Raw genomic sequence first — 17,334 nt, 5'->3', positions numbered from 1 at the left:
CCTGGCTGCTAGTCTACTATATTTCCATCTAAAATATACACAGCCATTTATTAGTCTTATAATAATTTGTTAAAGATTAAGAAAATTAGATTAATAAAATATATTGATCTTACTGAATTCAGTGGTCTGTCAGTGTTTACCTAAAGATGAGACCTCTTTGTAATAATACATACTTTTGATGAATATTCTCATCTGTAATTGGATTTCTAGACTAAGAAGCAGTAATACTTCATTTGTTAAAGAAATGTAATTACTTATTTTTAGGTAGTTTTGGTAATATAGTAAATCCAAAGAATAGATAAAAAATGTTAACCTCTAAGGAAAAGTTTTTAATTCTTTGAGTGATAATTTCTGTTCGTGAAAAATCCCATTATATAGATGATTAATCATTGGGAAATTTTTCTATTTTCCCTTTCCCAGTAAGGAGCAAAAAACTGAAGGGTGCCTGGGTGGCTCACTGGGTTAAGCCTCTGCCTTCAGCTCAGGTCATGGTCTCAGAGTCCTGGAATTGAGGCCCGCATCAGGCTCTCTGCTCAGTGGGGAGCCTGCTTCCCCCTTTCTCTCTGCCTGCCTCTCTGCCTACTTGTGATCTCTCTCTCTCTGTCAAATAAATAAATAAAATTAAAAATAAAATAATATAAATATAAAATAAAATTAAAATTAAAAAATTATTTTCTGAATCTGACCCCAATTGACTTATATTTATACCTCTCTAACTTTATTTTCAAGTTATTACAGACATAATTTTAATATAACTGATGTTCTTATAGAGGATTATCTGCTAAAACTTCTCAGTTTCTCACAGGTTTGTTGGGAGATAGGCCTATCTTTTTTCCCCCCAAAGATTTTATTTATTTATTTGACAGAGAGAGAGAGAGAGAGAGAGCGCACAAGCAGGGGGAGCAGCAGGCAGAGGGAAAGGGAGAAGCAGCCTCCCTGAGGAATAGGGAGCTCAATACGGGGCTCTATCTCAGGACCCTGGGATTATGACGTCGTCAGCCGTAGGCAGTTGCCCTACCAACTGAGCCACCCTGACACCCCGATTTAGGCCCATCTTTAATCAGCAGTTAAATCCTAAGTTTCAGGGAATAGTGATTATGAAAGAAAATTCTTTACTAGGAGTATTTCAGTGTCTTTTCTTTCCAACTTGAATTTTATTCAAACGAACACTTTAAAAGTGAATGAGAATACTATTTTAATATCAAAAGTAGCATATATCATGTTGTAGACAATTATTGAAAACAACTCTCATTAAAAGTTACATAGTAATATTTATTGGATAGCATTATTATTATCTATTGTTTAGATGAGTAATGTGAAAGAAGTTTTATGTCAGACAGAGAATAATGGCAAATGAGTTAATGGCTGGTTGGAAACTATAAACAGAATTTCTAGGAATATTAGTATATATAAGGAAATACTGTCCTCCTCTAAAATTATCTGTGAGAACACAGGGAATATAATTGTGTTACAGTTTCCCCCAAAGCTGTAGAGAATTTATGAACCAGTAGCTTCTTTTGACCATCAGCACAAATGACTTCAGATTTTGAAGAGCCCTGTCAGAATTAAAATGTTACTGAGTAGGTAATTTTCTATTGAAAAGAGCTTAATTAGAAGCTGGAAGTGACATTTCTAATAATAAACTGTTGCATTTTGCAGGAATGATTATGAGGAACTAGCCCGACAATGTAAAATGTTTGCTAAAGATTTGCTTGCACAAGCGCGGAATTCACGAGAATTGGAAGTTATCCTAAACCATACATCTAGTGACGAGCCTCTTGACAAACGGGGATTACTAGAAGAAAGAATGAATTTAAGTCGTCTAAAACTTGCTATCAAATATAACCAAAAGGAGGTATGAGGTTTTCTGTGATATATATACATTATTTCCAGGGTGCCTAGGTGGCACAGTTGGTTAAGTGTCTTACTCTTAGTTTCGGCTCAGGTTGTGATATCAGGTTCGTGAGATAAAGCCAGCCTCCTCACTCAGTGTGGAGTCTACTTGGGGTTTTCTCTCCCTTTCCCTCTCCTTCCTGCTAGTGCTCTCTCTCTCTCTCTCTCTCTCTAAAATAAATAAATAAATCTTTTAAAAATAGAAATTATTTCCTCCATAGTAGTATAGTGGTTCAGGGCAATTAATTGAGAATTAAAGATATGTACTCTAGGGGCGCCGAGCCCCGTATCGGGCTCTCTGCTCAGCAGGGAGCCTGCTTCCTCCTCTCTCTCTCTCTGCCTCTCTGCCTGCTTGTGATCTCTGTCTGTCAAGTAAATAAATTTAAAAAAAAAATCTAAAAAAAAAAAAAAGATACTCTACCATCACTTTTTTTTAAAAGGTTATTTATTTATTTAAGAGAGAGAGCAAGAGGATGAATGGGGTGAGGGTTAGAGGGAGAGGGAGAAGCAGACTCCCTGTTGAGCTGGGGAGCCCAATATGGGGCTCGATTTCAGGACCCCGGAGTCATGACCTGAGCCAAAGGCAGATGCTTACCTGACTGAACCATCCAGGCACCCCAAGGGTGGCATTAAGCAAGTACTCAATAAATGGCAGTTGCTAGTATTATTATTATTATTATTTTTTGGTTTAAGGACAGTTTTACTACTTTCCTTTTTTAAAAGAAATTAAAGTATTGTTGATACAAGTTGTTTTAACAATTAATTTTAATTATAATAATAATAAGGATGTTAATTTAGTATTTTTGCCAAATAGTAGCTATTTAAATAAGATCTTGTATGGTAAGTACTTTCATAATGATGGTTCTATCTTGTATTTTGTCTGTCGTAGGTTTGTTTTGTTGATTTGGTTAAAATAGCGCTTTCTATAGTAATAGTACCTTTCTGTTTAAAAATAAAGTATCAGATGCTGTGTTTCCTGGTTCTTATTTCTTAATTCATTAAAGCCCAAAGGTGGAGAGGCCCATGATGTGATAACTAAATTCACTCTGATTCTACTGGCATCATCTTTTCCTATTAAGGGAAATACCTATTTTTAATCCCCACACATAGACATGCGCACACACACACACGATACATGACACACACACGATACTTGAAGAAGGAAGGTATGCATTTTAAATTTCATTTTTTGAGATAATTTACTAAACACAGGTGTTTGTATGTAGGTAATGATACCCAGCTGATAGTATGAGGTATTGGTAAGTGATACTTTTAAGGTATTTTTTCTAAGACCATTATTTTTTTTAAAAAGATTAAAAAAAGATTTTAAAAAGATTAGTGAGAGAGAACACGAGAGAGCACGAGCACAAGCAGGCGAAAGGGCAAAAGGAGAGGGACAAAGAGACACCACAACCATCGCAGGGCTCATTCTCCCTATCCTGAAATCATGACCTAGACTGAACTCGTTGGACATTAAGCCAGCTGAGCCACCTAGATACCCCTAAGGCCCATTATTTTTATTATTAATATAGATGTTGGAATAAAACTTGGTTATCAGATTTGCATTAATATAAAAATGTGACCTGAGACATACAATGGTAGAAGGCAAGATACAGGACTTCTGGTTCTAGGAGCAGAATTTTTTATTATTTTGTTTGAAAATTTGAGCCTCACAATGGTTTGTGAGGAAATTGGTACAGGAATTTTAAGATGCTTATTTTAATATTACCTACATAGTATATCATTAACCCAGATTTCTGGCTTCAAATCCTATACTTTTTCTAATACTCTAAGGTTCTTGATTAAGATAAAATATCTATGGGGACCTGGGTGGCTCAGTCATTAAGCGTCTGTCTTTGGCTCAGGTCATGGTCCCAGGGTCCTGGGATCAAGCCCCACACTGGGCTCCCTGCTTGTCAGGCCTGCTTCGCCCTCTCCCCCTCCCCCTGCTGTGTTCCCTCTCTGGCTGTGTCTCTCTGTCAAATAAATAGTAAAATCTTTAAAAAAAAAAAAAGGAAAACATTTATAGGAAAAAATTAAACACAAGAATTTGGATCAGTGTAACTATAAGATTATAAATCAACAACATACTTGTGTGCTTAAAAAGGAAGTATAGCACTAATGTGTATAAATTGAAATAATATAGAACACCTGATATAATTGTCCTCTAATACACATTTTGACTACCTCTTAGGTTGTGTTCTACGACTTAAAATAGACATGAAATACTATTAAACGATAGAATAAAGAGATAGCGAGTTACACAATCAACTAAAAGAAACCCCAAAGATAGGTGGGAAAGACCTGAGATTATCCTGGTTGGGGAAGGAAAAACTAAGAGCCAGTTTCCTAATGATTGATATATATATATATATATCAAATCGCCCTGAGGACTAACAAATGTAACCAAATGTTCCATTCTAAAGAAGATGCAAGAAAAGGAAAGAAGAATTAGTAGTAATATTTTTATTAGAAAGGAAAATACTCTGTAATTTTAAGGATGCATGAAAATGTAGTTTTTAAAGCTAGATTTCTAGATACGATCAAAGGGGAGGATAATATCTTCCCAAATAGTTGGTAGACTTGTTTAGGTAATCTGTCCTGGATAACAATTCCTGATACTCAGTGGCATAAAACAGTATTTCATAATCATTTACAATAATTTCATAATCATTTTACTCTGCTCTTGGATTGTGTAGGCCAGGAATTAGGAAAGGGCACAGCAAGCATGGATAATTTGTCCTTGCTTCACTGTGTCTAGGGTCTCAGCTGGAGGTAGCTCAGATAACTGGGGGTACAGTCATGTGGAGGCTTCTTCATTCAAATGTCTGAGTGTCTGAGCAGACTGGTGTCTGAGCAGCAGCTGAAGACCAGCAGGGAGCTCTCCAGTGAGGTGAGTGGATCCACTGAGGATTGGCCTCCTGAGCAGTTACTACTGGAATCATGGAAGGGCATGGTCATCATGGTGGGTTGACTGTGAGGAGATGGTCTAAGAAGCTTCCGAGGGCTGCCCAGAGTGCCTACCTGTAGCCTGGGCTTCCTCACAGCATAGTAGCTTTGGGTAGTAGGATGCTTTATATGACAGATAATGGCATCAAAATCAGGTGTTCCTCAAACAAGGTGGAACCTGCACAGTCTTTTAAAATCGACCCTCAGAAGTCACACGGTATCACTTCTTCCAGAATTTGCTGATTAAACCAATCACAACTTTGTTGAATTGAAGGGTATGAAACATGATAACCCACTTCTTGATGAGAGGAGTAGCAAAGAATTTGTTATCATTGTTTTAAAACCACCACAGACCTAAAACATTTCTAGTTGAAATCTTGTCCTTCAAATTACATATTTAACATGGTTTTTTTTTTTTTTATATTTTATTTATTTGACAGAGAGAAATCACAACTAGGCAGAGAAGCAGGCAGAGAGAGAGGAGGAAGCAGGCTCCCTGCGGAGCAGAGAGCCCGATGCGGGGCTCGATCCCAGGACTCTGGGATCATGACCTGAGCCGAAGGCAGAGGCTTTAACCCACTGAGCCACCCAGGCGCCCCTAATATGGCTATTAATTAAATTGTTATTATATAGAGAGATGGCAAGGACAGCAGTCAGTCCTTTGATATTGGGGGAAAGGGAAAAACCACTAAATTTGGGATGCTACTAAACTGGGTAGTTGGTAGGGAAGAAAAGCTATTTCTCCGCAGTATTTCATCTTGAGAGACAAATTAAGATCCCTTAAGAGTACTAGAATCTGAGCAGAAGAATGAAGCAAGATTTAACTGTCAAAAACAAGTGTAGTATATAGGAAATTCCTCTTTTTTTTTTAAGATTTTATTTATTTATTTGAGAGATGGAGAGAGCAAGCATGAGCAGTGGGGAGGGGCGGAGGGAGAGGGAGAAGGGAAGCCGACTCCCATGCTGAGCCAGGAGCCTGACATGGGGTTCAATCTCAGAACCCTAAGATCATGACCTAAGCCAAAATCAATAGTCACACGCTCACCAGATTGAGCCACCTGGGCACCCAGGATAAATAATTTTAAAGATTTTTTTATTTTATTTTATTTATTTGACAGACAGCGAACACAAGTAGGCAGAGAAGCAGGCAGAGAGAGAGAGGAGGAAGCAGGCTCCCTGCTGAGCAGAGAGCCCAATGAGGGGCTCAATCCCAGGACCCTGGGATCATGACCTGAGCCGAAAGCAGAGGCTTTAACCCACTGAGCCCCCCAGGCACCCCCAGGATAAATAATTTTAAAACAGAAGATTGGCCAATTAGTTTTTAATATATTAATGACATTATGATCACTTTGGTCATTCCAAACCTGATCTCGTAATTGTACCCACAGTTACCAGAATCTTTAAGTTATACTTCACAACTTGAACATTATATTGAAAATACTGCTTCTGAAATTAGTAAACTAAGAAGCTTTGTAAACTTTGGTAAATTGATTCCTATACTTGAGCTAGAATTTCCCTCTTATTTGGCAATATATTTTCTTTTTTTCTTACACAGAATTCAGTTTTAAGCAGATTGAGAGTATAATACATTTAAAGAAATCCTCAGTGTTTTCATGGAGCATAAATGTATCTGATGTTTAGACTTGGATTGCTTTGCTATCTTAGTATCTTGGTTTCTTCTAACTGGAATCAGTAGTTCTTCTAGAAAGAAGTTTTTTCCTTTGGTTTGTGGTTGTTAACTTTGAAATTTCACAAACATTATGAGAGTCTTTATAAATTAAATTTTGCAAAATGGCTAAGTAGCCTATTAATATTAATACTTAAATACTACATGCTATGAATCAGGCACTATTCTAAGCGCTTTATATTTAATCCTTGTAACAAGTTTATGGGTAGAGACTGTTATTATCCCCATTTTATAGATGGGAAATTTGAGGCTGAAAGAGGTTTAAAGACTTGCTCAAGGTCAATTATTAAGTGGCAGAGCCTGGATTTGAATCTAGGTAATCTGGCTTCAGAGTCTATGCTCTCAACCTCTACACTCTTTTATTACATATAAGAAAAACAAAAAACAAAAAATTATGTGAATTGTATAGAATTGATTTTAATACTTTGAATATCAGTTAAATAATGGTATTATCAAATTGTATCTATAGGCAATTTATTGTTAATTATTAATATAATAAATAGTTATTAATAGTTATTTATTTTTGTGTATATATGTGTGTGTTCTTTTCAGTTTGTCTCACAGTCTAACTGCCAGCAGTTCCTGAACACTGTTTGGTTTGGACAGATGTCAGGTTACCGACGTAAGCCCACCTGTAAGAAGATAATGACAGTTTTGACAGTTGGCATCTTTTGGCCAGTTTTGTCACTTTGTTATTTGATAGCTCCCAAATCTCAGTTTGGCAGAATCATTCACACTCCTTTTATGAAATTTATTATTCATGGAGCATCATATTTCACGTTCCTGCTGTTACTAAACCTCTACTCTCTTGTCTACAATGAGGATAAGAAAAACACAATGGGGCCAGCCCTTGAAAGAATAGACTATCTACTTATACTGTGGATTATTGGTAAGTGTCAAGTTTATTCAAAAGATTCCGCTTTTATATAGCCCTTAGTTCTCCCTTACTTGCTGGCATTACAAACATGTGTGTTCACTTTATAATTTTAAACTGCACAGCAAGAATTTGAACACTTTCATGTTCGTTGAAGACTTAACTAACATTTTTGTAATGATAAATGATCCTGAACTTGATAAGGGAGCAGATCTCTTATTTAATATTACTTAATTATTTAGAGGTGAAAAATTCTTTATTCTCAGTCTCTAAAATTGTTTATTATTAAAACAAAAATTGTGCTGATGAATGCTTTTTTTGGTATAAGAGTATGAATCTTCTTAGGTACTTTGAAATGTAATATATATTATACTTTGTTGCATTTGAAGAGTTAACTATTTTGTCTTATTAAACCATTAGTTTTCCTTTTAAGAACCTATGAACTGGGGCGCCTGGGTGGCTCAGATAGTTAAGTGTCTGTCTTTGGCTCAGGTCATGATCTCCAGGTCCTGGGATGGGGCCCCATGTCAGGCTCCCAGCTCATTGGGGAGTCTGCTTCTCCCTCTCTCTCTGCCTCTCCCCCTGCTTGTGCTCTCTCTCTCCATCTCTGTCTCTGTATCTCTCTAAAATGAATAAATAAAATCTTTAAAAAAAAGAACCTTTGAACTTATGAGGTTATATCTTTATCTTTATTATAGAAACATTATTTAAATTTAGATTTAAAGGATTCCCTGGTGACTCACTGACTATGAATCAGTTCTTTGTAATGATAACCAGATCTTTTTAGAAATGAATAGGTTTTTAAATATAAGAAACTTTATTTTTATGAGTGTTATGCTATGTGATAAATATTTTAAATGACCTCCTTGCAGTTGTTACAGCTCTTGCCCTTTTTTGTGGGGGATGGAGGGGAGTTGAGATATAATCACATTGTCTATTTATGGTCTTTTAATGACATCTCCTTTATTTCCTTCTGTATCTTCAGCCTTGTTTTGTTTTTGTTTTTAAATTCAATTTAGTTAACACATAGTGTATTATTAGTTTCAGGGGTAGAATTTAGTGATAAATCAGTTGCATTTAACACCCAGTGCTCGTTACATCAAGTGACCTTCTTATGCCCATCACCCAGTTACTCCATTACCCTCCACCCACCTCCCCTCCAGCAACCCTCAGTTTGTTTCCTATAGTTAAGAGTCTCTTATGGTTTGCCTCCTCTGTTTTTATCTTATTTTATTTTTCCTTCCCTTCCTCTATGTTCATCTGTTTTGTTTCTTAAATTCCACATGAGTAAGGGGACCCTGGGTGGCACAGTCGGTTAAGTGACTAACTCTTGGTTTCAACTCAGGTTGTGAACTCAGGGTCGTGAACTCAGAGTTGAGAGATTGAGCCCTGCGTGGGGCTTTGAGCTCATCAAGAAGTCTGCTAAGGTTTCTTTTTCCATCTCCCTTCGCCCCTCTCCGCACTTGCTTGCACTCTCTCAAATAAGTAAATCTTTAAAAAAAAAATTCTGCATATGACTGAAATCATATGGTATTTGTCTTTAACTTATTTCATTTAGCATAATACTCTCTAGTTCCATTCATGTCATTGCAAATGGCAATGTTTCATTCTTTTTGATGGCTGAGTAATATTTCATTATATATAGATTTTATATATATATAATCTAATAGATTATCGAGATAGCTCTATTATCTATCTATATCATATATTTCTATATATTATTATATATATAGGTATTATATATATTATATATAGGCATTATATATAGGTATTATATATAGGTATTATATAGATATATATAATAGGTATTATATATAGATATTATATAGATATATAGGTATTATATATAGGTATTATATAGATATATAGGTATTATATAGATATATAGATTATTATATAGATAATATATATAGATATTATCTGTAGATATTTATATTATCTATATAATAATCTATATATCTATATATCCATATATTATCTATATATATCATATAATATATAAATAGATATACATATATATGTATTATATATATATATTATATATCATATCTTCTTTATCTGTTCATCTGTTGATGGATATCTGGGTTCTTTCCATATTTTGGCTATTGTGGACATTGCTGCTATAAACATTGGGGTACATGTGCCCTTTAGAATCACTATGTTTGTATCCTTTAGATAAATATCTAGTAGTGCAATTGCTGAGTTGTAGGGTAGTTCTATTTTTAACTTTTTAAGGAATCTCCATGCTGTTAATTTTAGCCATTCTGACTGGTGTGAGGTAGTACCTCATTGTGGTTTTGATTTGTATTTCCCTGATGCTGAGTGATGTTGACCATTTTTTCACGTGTCTGTTGGCCATTTGTATCTCTTCTTTCAAGAAATGTCTGTTCATATCTTCTGCCTGTTTCTTGACTAGATTTTTTGGGGGGAGGCTGTTGAGTTTGTTAAGTTCTTTATAGATTTTGGATACTGGCCTTTTGTCTGTGTGATAGGTCATTTGTGATTATCTTCTCCCATTCTATAGGTTGCGTTTTAGTTTTGTTGATTGTTTCCTTTTTCAGTCTTGTTTTTAAACTCAGCATTTCTCACCCATCTTTTTGCTATTTGCTATAGAGTAAAAGATACTAAAATTTAGTATTTTCTATGGTATAAAGCACTGATGGATCAATATGTTCTTTATTGATTTAATTATTAAATAATTTGAGAAAATTACTGTTATCATTTTCACTTTTAGTTCTCCTTTAGCTATAAAAATAATGTACATGTTTTGGAATTTTAATTTTTATTTGGAAGTTAGTTCATTTTAAGCAACTTGATCAGAGTTTTACTTTTAAAAGTATTCAAACCATTGTGCATTAACATTTAAAATTAGGTAGATAAAGTAAAAATAACACACATCTGAATTCTAGGTTAAAGGGAATTAAGTAATTTCTTCTTTTTTTTTTTTAATTTCTTTTCAATGTACCAGAATTCATTGTTTATGTACCACACCCAGTGTTCCATGCAATACATGCCCTCCATAATACCCACCACCAGGCTCACCCAACCTCCCACCCCCCCCCAAGTAATTCCTTCTTGTTAATATTTTCTTCTCCTGTATTTCTGCTATTTTTATCTAAAATTTAATATTTTAATTTAGGAATTAATTTATACTTTATCATATGTAATTCCAAATTGCTTCGTTATAGAGCTTTCTAGTGTGAAACTTGTTTATATTGTTTTTTGAATAGGTTTAAAAAATTTTGAATGGAATCTCTAAGAAGTACTTTTTCCCTCTATTCATTTAAACTACTTCTAAAAGGTTGTTATATATGTCTTAGTAATAAAGAAAGGAAATTTTATACCATTTATCTGTAACCTATTGTTTAAATAGTCGTGAGAAAGAATCTTTTATTTGTTATGTAATTAATATTCAGGTTTCCTGAGTCTGTATAAGGATCAAATTAACATTTATATTTCTTAGCAGTAAGTAGAAACGTATTGAACTCAAAGAGTTATACACTCTTTGGATAGTGTAAATATTATTGTTGTAACGGAATTTCATAATAATGGTAAAACTATTGTTACTTCTTTTTAATCATGATGGCCCTATTTTCAAAGACATTATTGAACACTCATGCACACACAATATGATTAATTTTCTAACATATTCTGCTTCAGTAGAAGAGTATAATGTGCATTAAGCTAGTAAAATTCCTGGAAGTGTTTTACTTTTCTCAGCACCGCTTCTGCTTTGAAACCAATAGATCTGAATAAACCTTGCCAAGGATGTCTTCTAAGCCTGTTAATGTAATTAGATCCCTCTGGGCTTCCTTAAATATGTAGATCTGAACTTGCTCTAAGGAAACATGTAGGAATCATTGGCCTGCTTATCTAAAGGCACGTCCTCATTCAATGTATTATTTCATGCCGTGAACACAGTGACTTTTGGCATATGATGGCTGATTTCTGTATATTTGCTTCTTGTTCTTTTCCTTGGTTCTCCAGAAAAAGTAGGGTTAAATTATAAAAAACACATAGGTAAAATGAAAACAATGTGTCAGTGAATACATGGAATATTAGTGGTATCTTTTTACTTAATTTTTTACTGTTAGGATATAATAGAATAGCTAGTATAAAAATATAAAAATAAAGACTTTATTTATTTATTTGACAGAGAGAGAGGGAGCACAAGCAGGGGGAGCAGCAGGCAGAGGGAGAGGAAGAAGCATGCTCCCTGATGAGCAGGGAGGCCGGTTGCGGGGCTCCATCCCAGCACCCTGGGATCATGACCTGAGCTGAAGGCAGATGCTTAACTGACTGAGCCACCCAGCTGTCCCTAAAAATACATTTTTTTGAAATTTAATATATCTACTTTGTCCAAGCACAGGCAGGAATGAGATATGGTGAAACACTCATGGAACTTATGGCCTAATTAAGGCAAAAACTTGAGAATTGCACAGATAAATGAAAAAGCACAAATGAGTTAAGTGCTGCTAAGTAAAGGTCATGGAGCTAGGAGAGCAAGCATATTATAAGAGCATCTTACCAGGTCAGGAAAATTGGAAAGGCTTTCTTGAGGAATTGATAAATGAGCTAGATCTAAAAAATAAAAAAGAGTCAGCTAAGACAATTAGGAGAGGAGTATTCTAGGCTGATATAAAAGTTACATTCAGAGGCACCATGGCAAGAAGGAGTGTGGTAAAAAGAAGGTACTGAGTAAATACTGGAGCAGAGAGAACAAGAGAAGCAAAATCCAAGATAAAGCTGTAGAAATGGATGGTGCTTCAGACCATGGGCAGGCTTGTGGGCCATGTTAAGTAATTTTGACTTTATGCTAAGAAGAATGGAAAACCATTGAAATTTTTAAGTATTTGAGTGACATGATTAGATTTGCCTTTTGTTTTTGTATGATCTCCCTGATGTCAGATTTGCCTTTTGAAAAGATCATTCTGGCTACAATATAGAATGGTTAGGAGGATAGGGCTGTGGCAAGAGTGGATAGAGGGAGACCAGAAGGAGGCTGTTACAGATGAAAGCTGATGGTACCTTGGAGTTAGGGTTGTTATGAAAGAAAAAGAAAGAAGGGAACAGATCTGAGATATATTTACAAAGTAAAGTCAATAGGATATGGAAATACACAGTATATAGGAGGCGAGGAAGAGTGAGTTTATTAAGCTAGGTATTTTGGAAAAGTACTTGGTTTGGGGATCTATGAGAGGGTTTTTTGATATGTTGAAATTAAAGAGACTTCAAGATAGCTAAAAGACATCATGGTCTGGAGCTCAAGAGGAAGTCCAGGCTTGAGTTAGCAATGTGTGAATAATCTGCATATTGGTTGTATATGAAATTATGGGCATGGGTGAGGCACTTGAGAAAGTGTAAAATGAGAATAGAGGAGGTAGAAGCAGGCCTTGAGGAATCCCCAAATGATGGGATTATAGCTTATAGTGTTGGTTACTAATTCTGAAAAAAAAAACAAAAAAAAACAAAAAAAACAAAAAAGACCCTAAAATATAGTACATTGACTAGTAGTCAAAGGCATTAATTATAAGTTTAAAATGATTTTGTTCTCTTAATTCAATTCAGAAATATCAAATATGTCAAGTGTATTATTTTCATTTTGTTGTGGGGTGTTGCACAGAAGATGGGAAACCACCTGACAGTAGTCATTGTTCTTTCATGTGTCTACCTTTTTTTTTTTTTAAATCAAAAATCTTTTCCAATTCCTTTTGTAATTGTGGTCAAGTGTTCCTTTTAGGTATAATACTGCATTTTACAGAAATAAAACACTTATTTCTGGAAGCATCTTTTTTGGTTTAATGTTTCAATGTTATAGCATTTGAGTTAAAAAAAAGAATATTTGTTTTAACATTTTTGGATAGTTTTTAATATATTCACTTTAAATAGAAGCTCATTTAAGTGGAAATTTTAAAAGTATTTTCTGTGTGAGATCTGCAAGTATTTAAAAATGGTTCTCTACATAAAATATGGGTACTATATAATTAAGATGTTATAAACAGTTTTTCAAGAATGCTTCATGTGCTTCCTAGGGGAATTATTCTGCCTACTGGTAAGCCAGAGGATGCTTCTGACTGGCTTAATGTGATCTCCACCCATATGTTATGTTGCAGCACTCTATTCTTTTATTACTACATATTCTCCTTAAAAAGATCTTATGAATGAATTTATCATACAACTATCCTGGGTTATAATACTATTCTCTGATACTCCTAGGAATATATTAACTTTGGAGGAATTTATGGCCAAAAAAGAGGAAGGGATTTTTGTTTGTATGTGTGTTTGGGTTTTATTTGTGTATATTTATTCATTTAGCAAATTTTTTGAGCACCTACTATGTATTAGGAATCGTCCAGGACATTTAGGACATTGGTTAATAAGAATAAAAATTCTTACTCTTGAAGAGTTTCCTCTAATGGGATGAGTAAAGTCAGTTAATAATAGACATAATAAGTGCACCATACCCAATGTTCAAAAGTGTTAAGTACTAAGGGAAAAGAAAGGTAGAAGCAGAGTTAAGGAGTTGGGAATGGAGGACATGGGGTTTGCAATTTGAAATAAGATGATCAGAGTAGATGGTAAGCAAAGATGCGCAGTAAAGGAGTTAATCAAATGGATATCTGAGTGAGGAGCTTCCAGTCAGAGGGAAGAGCTGATGTAAGACCCTAATGCAGGAGTCTTGTGTGTTCGGAGGACAGCAAGGAAGCAAGGAGGCCGGTGTGACAAGCAGTGGAAGGAAAAACTGATAGGAGAGAATGTGAGAGGGGAGAAGTGATATATGTCCTTGTAGGTCAAGAAATTACTTTTGACTCTGAGAGACATGAGATAAAAGGGAAGGTGCGGCACCCACTCTGCACATTCAGCAGCAGTGATCTTGGGTTCTCACTGGCATTCACACTCGCGGTACACAACAGGTGGGAACCTGGCCCTGGTTTACTTACTAGCTTTGTACAAGGGGACAAGACAGGGAAGTACGACATGTCAGCATTACAGCTTCAAATATATCTTTATTGGCAGTTCTTATAAAATTCTGGGGCTATTTCCCAGCCCTATCATCGGCAATTCACTTGTATGGGATGAGGCTGGATGGCTGGGTGTGGGCTACCCCCAGCTAGAAAAGCCTTGATTCTAGCGGCAGCTACGTCTCATGAAGCCCAAGAGTGTAGCTCCCACTGCAAGCACACTCTTAAGAGAGACATCACACAGAGAAGCCAAGGCCTATATTTCTCAACATATCTTTTTTTTTTTTTAATCTATCAAGAAGACTCAAAAAAAATCTTTATAGATGAAATTTTTAAATGTCACAGAGTTGAAGTCAATAAAGAAACACACCATGTTTGCTGATGAGTTGACATTGTAAAGATTCACCATCCTGGAAACTTACTAGGTATTAGAAGCTACCATATTCGGAGTACTCCAGGAAATCATATAGACAGTGATTTTTTTTAAATAGCAAAATTGGAATACTCATATTAATCATAACACTAATGTAATAAAAAATACTATTAGGAAATAGACAGATCAGTAGTCAAATAGAATAGAGAAACCAGAATTTGATTTAGTTATATATATATGATACTATTTATTATATACTTCCATTATGAATTATTTTTAAAATTATTTATTTATTTATTTATTTTTAAACATATAATGTATTTTTATCCCCAGGGGTACAGGTCTGTGAATCACCAGGTTTACACACTTCACAGCACTCACCATAGCACATACCCTCCCCAATGTCCATAACCCCACCTCCCTCCTCTCAGCAACCCCCAGTTTGTTTTGTGAGATTAAGTGTCACTTATGGTTTGTCTCCCTCCCAATCCCATCTTGTTTCATTTATTCTTCTCCTACCCCCCTAAACCCCCATGTTGCATCTCCACTTCCTCATATCAGGGAGATCATATGATAGTTGTCTTTCTCCGATTGACTTACTTCACTAAGCATGATACCCTCTAGTTCCATTCACGTCATCACAAATGGCAAGATTTCATTTCTTTTGATGGCTGCATAGTATTCCATTGTGTATATATACCACATCTTCTTTATCCATTCATCTGTTGATGGACATCTAGGTTCTTTCCATACTTTGGTTATTGTAGACATTGCTGCTATAAACATTTGGGTGCACATGCCCCTTCGGATCACTACGTTTGTATCTTTAGGGTAAATACCCAGTAGTGCAATTGCTGGGTCATAGGGTAGTTCTATTTTCAACATTTTGAGGAACCTCCATGCTGTTTTCCAGAGTGGTTGCACCAGCTTGCATTCCCACCAACAGTGTAGGAGGATTCCCCTTTCTCCACATCCTCGCCAGCATCTGTCATTTCCTGACTTGTTAATTTTAGCCATTCTGACTGGCGTTATAAATTATTTTTTAAAATTTGTTTAAATTCAGTTAACATATTAGTTTCAAAAGTAGATTTCACTGGTTCATCAATTTCATCATGTCTTTTTGTAGTTTTGGCTGTGTATACTTTCAGGGTCTGTGAATCCACTTAGAGTCCTCCCAGTCCAGATGTAGTTCCCCAATCGTTTTTTTTATAACAGTATTGAATACAGGTGACCTTTCATATTTTTCTTAACATAGTATGTTTCCAAGGAAACCTCTTTAAAAGACAGTAACATAAGGTTGTGTTCCTGTGGAGAAAGAGCTCAGACCTGTAGTTAATCCTTTCTCCTCTGGGAGTTACTTCAGAGTTTTGAGAAGGGAAGTAACACTTGCTTTTTTTTTTTTTTTAATGCTTAAATCACATAGTTTATTGGATCAGTATTTCTCTTCAGTAGCAAGAGAAAAGAGATCTGGATATAAGTTTACACTTAGGATGGAGTGGAAGGACCACAAAACCGAACCTGTGTTAAAGATACTTCAGTTCTCTGTAATTTTTTAAATTAACATATAATGTATTATTATTTTCAGAGGTACAGGTTTGTGATTCATCAGTCTTATATAATACCCAGTGCTCATTACAATACATGCCCTCCCCAATATCCATCATCCAGTTACCCCACCCCCCCCCCACCCCACTCCCCTACAGCAACCCTCAGTTTGTTTCCTATGATTAAGAGTCTCTTATGGTTTGTCTCCCTCTCTGCTTTCATCTTGCTTCCTTTTTTCCTCTCTTCCCCTATAATCCTCTGTCTTGTTTCTTAAACTCCACATATCAGTGAGCTCATATGATAATTGTCGTTCTCTGATTGACTTATTTCACTTAGCATAATACCCTCTAGTTCCATCCATCTAGTCATTGCAAATGGCAAGAGTTCAGTTTTTTTGAGGGATGAGTAATATTCCATTGTATATATATACCACATCTTTTTACTTATTCATCTGTTGATGGACATCTGGGCTCTTTCCATAGTTTGGTTATTATGGATATTGCTGCTGTAAACATTGGGGTACAGGTGCCCCTTCAGATTACTACATTTGTATCTTTGGGTAAATACCAAGTAGTGTAATTGCTGGGTCATAAGGTAGCTCTATTTTCAACTTTCTGAGGAACCTCCATACTGTTTTCCAGAGTGGCTGCACCAGCTTGCATTCCCACCAACAGTATAGGAGAGTTCCCCTGTCTCCACATCCTCGCCAACATCTGTTGTTTTCTGACTTTTTAATTTAACCATTCTGACTGGTGTGAGTTGGTGTTTCATTGTGGTTTTGATTTATATTTCCTCGATGCCAAGAGATGTTGAACATTTTTTCATGTGTCTATTGGCCATTTGGATGTCTTCTTTGCAGAAACGTCTGTTCATGTCTTCTGCCCATTTCTTGATTGTATTATTTATTCTTTGGCTGTTGAGTTTGCCAAGTTCTTTACAGATTTTGGATACTAGCCCTTTTTCTGATATGTCATTTGCAAATATCTTCTCCCACTGTCAGTTGTCTTTTGGTTTTGTTGACTGTTTCCTTTGCTGTGCAAAAGCTTTTGAT

The 17,334-nt window shown here is 35.5% G+C and overlaps 1 protein-coding gene across 4 annotated transcripts in view; it reads left to right on the top strand.

Moving 5' to 3' along the window:
• Nucleotides 1-17,334, top strand: part of TRPC1 (transient receptor potential cation channel subfamily C member 1) — a 73,511-nt gene that overhangs the window by 36,338 nt on the left and 19,839 nt on the right. For all 4 annotated transcript variants that reach the window (XM_046003771.1, XM_046003772.1, XM_046003774.1 and 1 more), the window contains 2 exons: nt 1,660-1,855; nt 7,082-7,418. In XM_046003771.1, coding sequence (XP_045859727.1) covers nt 1,660-1,855; nt 7,082-7,418 — 533 coding nt within the window. The remainder of the gene's footprint in view (nt 1-1,659; nt 1,856-7,081; nt 7,419-17,334) is intronic.

The sequence above is a fragment of the Meles meles genome, chromosome 4, assembly GCF_922984935.1.
Source record: "Meles meles chromosome 4, mMelMel3.1 paternal haplotype, whole genome shotgun sequence".
In the NCBI taxonomy this organism is placed as follows: domain Eukaryota; kingdom Metazoa; phylum Chordata; class Mammalia; order Carnivora; family Mustelidae; genus Meles; species Meles meles.
The sequence above is the reverse complement of the archived record's forward strand: the minus strand, read 5'-3'. Positions and strand labels throughout refer to the sequence as shown.